This window comes from Haplochromis burtoni, unplaced genomic scaffold, assembly GCF_018398535.1.
Source record: "Haplochromis burtoni strain Fernald_Lab_line unplaced genomic scaffold, NCSU_Asbu1 Contig_8, whole genome shotgun sequence".
Taxonomy (NCBI): Eukaryota; Metazoa; Chordata; class Actinopteri; order Cichliformes; family Cichlidae; genus Haplochromis; species Haplochromis burtoni.
The window spans coordinates 4,939,908-4,948,122 of record NW_024582369.1 but is presented as its reverse complement, the minus strand read 5'-3'; the positions used below and the strand labels follow the sequence as shown (position 1 = coordinate 4,948,122).

General features: G+C 40.8%; 2 protein-coding genes across 2 annotated transcripts; both read right to left on the bottom strand.

Annotated features, from left to right (window-relative positions):
• Window positions 1–277: 277 nt before the first annotated feature.
• On the bottom strand, window positions 278–1,743 carry LOC121815328 (C-X-C chemokine receptor type 2-like). The gene has a single exon (XM_042225764.1). It carries the CDS (start codon window positions 1,680–1,682, stop codon window positions 705–707), a length of 978 nt encoding a protein of 325 aa, XP_042081698.1. The 5' UTR covers window positions 1,683–1,743; the 3' UTR covers window positions 278–704.
• Window positions 1,744–4,876: 3,133 nt separating this feature from the next.
• On the bottom strand, window positions 4,877–7,699 carry LOC121815575 (C-C chemokine receptor type 8-like). The gene has a single exon (XM_042227064.1). It carries the CDS (start codon window positions 7,478–7,480, stop codon window positions 6,497–6,499), a length of 984 nt encoding a protein of 327 aa, XP_042082998.1. The 5' UTR covers window positions 7,481–7,699; the 3' UTR covers window positions 4,877–6,496.
• Window positions 7,700–8,215: the final 516 nt, after the last annotated feature.

The window sequence follows — 8,215 nt, the reverse complement described above, 5'->3', positions numbered from 1 at the left end:
GTGCGGCTGTCTCTCGAGTAGACCACTTCCGGGTTCGCAGTCTCCTCAGCGAACCCACACCTCCGGAAGCTCACACAGAGACACATGGAGAGACGGAGAGCAAACCAATACAACACACGGAAAACATAAACATAAACATACACTGAAAATGCCTGAGCCCTGGGTCCCTAGACAAAGGCCATGACAACCCCCCCCCCACCCCCACCCCTTCCCTCTCCCTGCTAATAGCAGTGACAATGCTATAACTGAGAGAAAAAACAACAATCCTTGGATATAGAATGCTTTAAAAAGAAACAAGAATTGAGAAAAAAGAAAACCAAAACAAGAAAAGAAAAGAATCCGTCATTCCGTATTTCCATAAAAACTAATGTGCAAAAAAAGCAAAAAAAGAAAGAGAAAATGGAGATTATACCATAAATTAAGGTAATAATTGATTGCCTATAATGGTATTTCATTTAATATGTACATTGATTCTTTTTAGTGTTTAGTGTTTTCATAATTCTTTTCCACAAAGATGTATATCCTCTGTTTGAGGACCAGCTGTAATCAGCACACAGCTGGTTTGAGGGGAGATGTTGCTTAACCTCAAAGTTTATCGTTACACCAGCCATCACCAACAGCTGTCTGTGATAGAGTGGATGGCACACTGTGTGTATCAATGGGATAGAGGAGATTTTTTGACTTAATTTCCCAATCAGCTTTTGTCATTGAGTTGCTTCTCCAGCAGTGAGATCTGTGGACATAGTTGGGGAAAATCTGAACTTCTGTATGAAAAGTTGAGCAGATTTGTGGCACAGGCTGGACAAACGATTAGAAGTAAAGGCATACAGGAGTGGATTCAGGGCACTGTTTACAAATATTATTGCTGCAACAGTGCGCCTAATGTCATCACAAAATTTCAGCAGGCCCTCGTTCTTTAGGGAAATCGCTGCCATGCTAATTACATTAATGACAAGATATGGCGCCCACAGGACAACCAAGGTCACAGTGATGCTGGTAATCAGTCTGGTGGTCTGTGGATTGTTGAAAAGTACTGCCCGACTCACTTTTCTGTACAGATTGATGTATGAAAAAACAATGACAGAAAGCGACACAAATCCTACAAGAGTCTCTGACAACACCACAGCCATCCTCTGGCCCTCGAAGGAGTATTGATTACTGCATGTTGTCCATCGCTGATCTTCAGATAACTGTCGAAAAACTAAAGCAGGAGTGGACAGGATCATCGAAGCCAGCCAGAGCGGAAGCAGCAGCATCTTTGCTCTTACCCTATTTAAACTCCTCTGCAGGTGAACGACCTGAAGGTATCGCTGGACACTCAGCACAGTTAAAGTCAGCAGGCTGGTATAAAGACTGCAATACACAAAGTATGTTATGATTTTGCAGCCCACCAGCCTAAAGGTCCACCCATAGAGGAATGAGTAAATCCACAGTGGAAGGGTAACCAAGCAGAGCAGGTCTGACACAGCCAGACTCAGCATCAAACTTTGACTCAAACTGGACATGTTCTCCCAGTTTGGCTTGAGAATGATCACAGCAATGTTTCCAGGAAATCCCATCAGGAAGCAGATGGACATCACTACTGCAGGAACCAGACCCCTGGAGTCCAAGGAAGGATGAGGTGAATCTCCAGGAGAGGAAGACATGTTAGAAGTAACCATGGTGGAGTTGAATTGTGCCATGCTGCAAACTTGCTGACTGTTGTGCACTGAACAAGTGATGGTGATGATAAATGTGCAGCCACATGAACAAGTCGTTACTTTTGATGAAGTCAAAGAGGAACTAATAATAAAGATACTGTGATGCTGATCCAAACATTTGCATTGATGGTTTCAGGATTTTTGCATGACTTTTTCTATAAATCTTTGCATTTATTTCCATTTATTCAGAGAGCACCAGTGTAAGAACATCTAGAAACAAAAGTTAAACTTTATCACTTTGATGTCATCAAATTGTAGATTTTCTACAATTTGAGCCATTAAACATCATAGAAGCCTAGAAATGTGGGTGGACAGCTATGGTTTTTTTTGTTGTTGTTGTTTTTTTACAATGAGGACAGCATTTATTGGGAGCTGTGGATGTGTTTATTTTATTTCCAGCTGGGCATTTCTGGATTTTTGCATTTTTGTATCCAAGCATATTTGCATGTCTTTCGCTAACTTTCACATGAGCTTTTTTTAGACATAGAGTGGAAAATGAAACCACATCAAATGTTTTTTCCACCCGCAAATCATCTTAAGATGGCCGGGCAATAACATGAGTGAGGCACAAGCTCATTATTAGCTCATTCCCTCTCTTATCCTGTTCATCTTAGTCTTGTCTCTGTCTGTTCTTCCTACCATCCCCTATATGTAGTCTGTCATGTCCCCATGCTTGTTTATCTTTTGTCTATGCCAAGTTTGTGTGTCTTAGCATAAACACTCACTGTTTACTAGAGACAAAGACCATATCTATAATCACCCTCTTGGTTATCTGAATCTCCAAAGACTGTTATTTCTCCTGAGCTAATCCCTCCACTAATCTTAACCCCAGTGTGAGAGCAGCCAGGGCCAGGTTCCAGCCAGTCCCTGAACCTTTCCTTGTTCCTAGGGTGAGGCTGTCCCATACCCAACTTGTCCCTGCAACTCTCAAGGTGAGATCAATTGGGGTCTATTCTGTCCATACACTCATCCCTCTTCCTAGGGTGAAGGTAACAAAGACCCAGGAGGTGAGATGGTGGTGCTCAGTGGCAAAGACATCTGATGATTTGATGTATCAGAACTGTTATGTGCAGGCCGGTGTACCAGGTGTTTACATCTGAGTCAGACAGGAAGCAGGACATGCATGCAGTAAAGGGAAGTTGCAGAGGAGGGTGGCTGGGGTGTTTTCAAGCCATAGGTGGAAATTGAGGAGCGTGAGCAGAGAGACTTAAATGATGCAGTGAGATTCACACCTATTAAATATCCCAAGATCTGCCACTGGATCCTTGAAGTCTTTGTAAATACGTCTGAACATTGTGAGATTATTATATTATCTTATGCCATGTTAGACCCCTAATTAAAGATTGTGAAATCAGTTTGTAGTTTTAGTTTGCATTATTCTCCTGACTTAGAAGAAGGTGATAACTAGTACAGTTATTAAACTGATTTGTATTAAATTAGATTGCAGATTTATGGTGAATGATATTGTTTTATGTTGCATGCTACTGCTGCGTTATAAGAAATATCATTTTCAGAGAATCATGTCCTTATTTGTCTGATTAGAAAAGAACTGAACATACTGCACAGGAAGCCAAGGTCATAACTTAGGCTCACTGAGAGAGAGAAAGAATGTGGATGTTTAGGTTTTATGACTGTGGAGGGGGCTGAAGGTATAAGAATGTGAGAAACGCTCAGACACGACGAGATCAGGCGGACACCCTCCCGCGCTCATCTCCCCTCCGGATGGTTTATGCTCAAAAGTGTTGTATGGAATAATGAGAATTGTATGGAATAAAATGATTGTTGATTGAGCATTTATACACCGAGTGTTGTCCTTCCTTCAGCCCAAAGATCAAAGAACTGAGAATTTAACAACATACAAAGCAGTGGGTTTATGGGAGGCAAAGACCTGGTGTGACTTTGCAAGAAAGATTTTTGAAGCAGGACAGTGGTCACGGTCCTGGGTCTGTGACCCAGTGTTTTGTGTTGTTTATTATTAGTCTTTGCTTTTGTGTTATTTAGAGTTCTTAGTCTTTTGGTTTCTGTATTTGTCTTCCCTGGCAGGCATATCCCCTTGTCAAGCCCGCGTCTCTGTGTTATGTTTCCTGTTTTACTTTGCTTCCCCTTGTTCGTGTCATGTTTGATTACTCCCAGCTGTGCTCTACTCCTTTATCTCGTTCCCTCGTTATCCCACTGCGTATTTAAGCCCTGTGTTTTCCGATCTCCTTATTCCATGGTGTGTGTTCTGCCTGTTTAAGTTAGGCTACATTCACACTGCAGACGAAAGCGCATCAAATCTGACTTTTTTGACCATATGCGACCCATATCGGCTCATAGGATGACAGTTCTAACAGCACAAATCCGATATTTACAAATCCGACTTTGGCCACTTTCATATGTGGTACTGAATCCGATACATATCTGATGTTTTAGAAAGCGACTGCTGTTTGAATGGTCATGTCACATTAAATCCATCTTTTATGTCACTGGCACAAGACAGACACCAATTATCAGTGCCGGAGAAGACAAACGAGAAAGTATGGCAGTGGAAACTGGAGATGGAGCGAGTCAATAGACAGAAAGTGAGGTTTTGGACTAGTTTAGCATATGGGGAGACAATTCTATTCAAGCTAAACTTGAATAACTAGCACTGTGGCCGCCATTTTTACTTCCGTAAACAGAGCGCGTTGTGTGTGACGTCTTCTTTTGCACATGCCGGCCACTTTGAGGGCCGTGAACCGTTCACACTAGAGCGTGTTTGCTGTCATATTTTATTTGTGGTGTGAACAACCAGACAAAAACAATCGGATTTGATCAAAAAATCGGAATTGAGCATTAAGACCTGCAGTGTGAACATAGCTTTAGTTTCAGTTTTTTGCCCTCCTGCAATAAAAGCTGAGTTTTGCGTTCACGTTTGCCTCCTGGAGTCTGCATTTTGGGTCCTCCATTCCTGTCTGCTGCACACAGTCCATGACAACAGCAGAATCTATTTACAGATTTACTGTAAATAAGAAGACTGAGGTAAGGTAATTATTTTGTAGATTTATACATATAATACAACGGAGAAAAAAAAGAAAATCAAGTTGTTTTAAAATGTGAACATGATTGAATGTAATGTTTTTTGATACAAGAATGTGTGGAAGAAAAACGAACATGGCTAAAAGAAATAAAAAATGGTGTAAAATTCTTTTTAATAACAAGATGAGGAAGACCCTGCAGAAAATGACTTTTGAGAAAGTCATTAATGGACACAGAAGTAGCTTTTCAAGAAAATAAGGGGAATTCATTTCTGCTGCAATATTGTTTTCTTAGGTAAGACATAATCAGTCAGTTGCTTTGTTTTTTGTTTTGGCTCATATTACCATGAAGTATCAAAGCCTCTACTGCGATCTAGTGGTAAAGCATAATATTGCTATACAAGAGGCCAAAAGCAGCGAAAGCAGATGATATTTTAAGCTGAAGAGTAAATACGCTAATAGAATAACAATTCTTCAACACGTCATGGGGCATTTCAGTGAAAGAACAATGCAAAGCTTCGTTGAGATTTTCCAGTGAATACAATCACAGAGGCGGTGAAAGAATTGAAGTGAGTGAAGCTTTCAAAAATAAAAATACATTTCTCTAAAACCTTTTCTGAAGGAAGAAGAGAACACACACACAGGTACTCTGTAACGGTGCCAGATATAGTTGTACCTTTACAGGTTTTAGTTAAACAGTTGAGAAATGTGCATAATATGATGCACTGTAAAAAAACAAAAAAACAAAACAAAACTGTGCAACAGTACATAAAACAATTGGTTCCACTGTAACCAATTACAACAGGGAAGTGATGTTAATCTTATTTACTGCATCAGTATTAATAATCTCATGCTATACAGAGTTGCAGGAGACGATTTAACTACTTTTTGTGTTGTTTCTACATTTAATGCATTTCTACATATTATATTACTTACATATGGTATTTGGGAAATTTACTTTATTATTGAGTGTTGTGGATGTTTTCCATTTAAATAAAGCCTGCAGACAAGCGGTGAGCGGTAGCTAACATTCTTTAATCACAAACAAAGAACAGAAAAACCAAGCTTGGTGGAGAGCCTGCATGACCGCGGGGCAGACAGTCAGCAGTCTATTACTGAGCCTAGCATGGCTCCCAGTTAAATACCTACTCCAGGAACAAAAGGCAGTACACAGTTGTTTCACACCTTAAGGTTCACACTCCCTTGCTACCTCCCAGAGTCATCGAAGAGACAAAAGATTCTTCCTGTGGAGTTGTCTGCTTCCCCCCAACTTCCTTACCAGACCCCCACCATCTGTCTAACTGCATGAGTGTGAGACATGCTAAAATCCAGTGGCACCAAGGCATTATACAATAAAATAATGTGATTAATACATAAATAAAAGAAATTCCTATACATTGAGTGAGGTCAATCACTAGTTAGCCAGCTGCTCTCATCAAATCCTCGGGAACATAGATAAGCACAAACACATCATCAGAACTGGCAAACATTTCTCTAAGAAATATTAAAACTATTACAAAACATTTTCAGCTATAGTGAAGTCATTTTTCATTGTGTTCCCACTCTTACCAGGAAGAACACACAGCTGCTTCCTCTAATGTAATTGGTCTTTTAATTCTTTCAACATTTGTCTGCTTCCCTGTCAACAAACATGTATTTTCACATTTAGAGCTTAAACCAAAAACTCATTGTGACAAATAGAGAGCACCACAACCTACATGTAACAGCAGGAGAGAAATCACTTGACCAAAAGATGCCTTTTCCAATGTCACAAGGGAAAATTAATTCCCCTGAGAGCTTTTAACATTGAGATATTGCTTCTGTACTGATATCTCTTGACAGAGTCAGATTTGGGGAATTTCTGAACTTCTGTATGAAGTGTTCAGCAAATTTTTGGCGCAGAGTGGTCAAACGGATTGAAGTGAAGGCGTACAGGAGTGGATTCACTGCACTATTTATAAATGTTAGTGCTCCAACAATGCTCCAGCTGTCTTCACAAAACTTCAGCAGTCCCTCGTTTTTCAAGGAAATAGCTGCCACACCCAACACATTTATAGAAAGATATGGCATCCACAGGACAACAGAGGTCACAATGATCCTGGTAATTAGTCTGTTGGTCTGTGAATTGTTGAAAAACGCTGCCCGATTCACCTTTCTGTAGAGACGGATGTATGTAAACATTATGACAGAAAGTGAAAGAAATACTACAAGAGTCTCTGCCAACACCACAGCCAACCTCTGGCCATCAGAAGAGTGTTTATTTTTGCATTTTGTCCACTGTCGTTGTTCCACCAGCTTTCGAACTACCAACTCAGGAGTGGACAGGATCATTGCAGCCAGCCAGAGTGGAACCAGCAGCTTCCATGCTTCAACCTGCTTTAAACTCGTTTGCAGGTGAACGACCTGAAGGTAACGCTGGACACTCAGCAGAGTCACAGTCAGCAGGCTGACATGAATGGTGCAATACACAAAGTATGTAATGAGTTTGCAAGATGCCTCACCTATCATCCAGCTATTGAGGAAAGAGTAAATCCACACTGGAATGGTAATTATGCAGAGCAGGTCTGACACAGCCAGACTCAGCATCAAACTCTGGCTCAGACTGGACATGTTCTCCCAGTTTGGCTTGAGAATGATGACAGCGATGTTTCCAGGGAATCCCATCAGGAAGCAGATGGACATCACCACTGTAGGAGCCATGCCTGTGGACCAGGAGGTGATGGGTGAATATCCAGGAGTGGAGGAAAAGTTAAGGGTATTCACTGTGGCGGTGAGTTGTGCCATGCTTCAAGCTTGCTGACAATGTTGTGCACTAAGCAAGTTATTATAATAGATGTACCATCAGGTGAACAAGTTGTTCTCATTTGATGCTGTCAAAGGGGAACTAATAAGAAAGAAACTGTTGTGTTGACGTAAACACCTGCTGTCATTGTTTTCAGGATTTTACATGCCTTCTGTATGCATTCTGTCAACACCCAAACTTGATTCATAGTCTGTAACTCTTAAGCTTGAGCATACGCTTTCATATTTAGGAGTTCATGCTATACAATTGGAGATTTTGCCATTTTTTTCCAACACTGACACATTTAAAAAAGGGAGAAATGATAATATCATATAATAAATCAAAATAAAGGCTGACAACACGAGACAAACAATAAAATCCCCGTCTGATAGTGATGAACCACAGTGTTTCGAGGCTTTGAAGTATGTGTCAAGAAATCCAGGAAGTCCCTTATCAAGCGTGTATTGAGGCTCGCTTGCAAATGAGAAGTGTAGGGACTAACGCGTTATTAAGTAACGTGTTACAGTAACTACGTTATTATTGTGGTAACGAGCACGGTAACTAGTTATTATGCCAAAATGAGGAACGCGTTAATCGTTACTGGGATTTAGATAGGGTCGTTATTCGTTACTTCTTGTGGTGGCTATCGCGGAGCTTCCACAGATTCAGTAACATTAGCTAGTGATGGAGGCCAGCGGGTGGATGAGGGAAAGAGGAGGCAGGAGGAGGAGAGACCC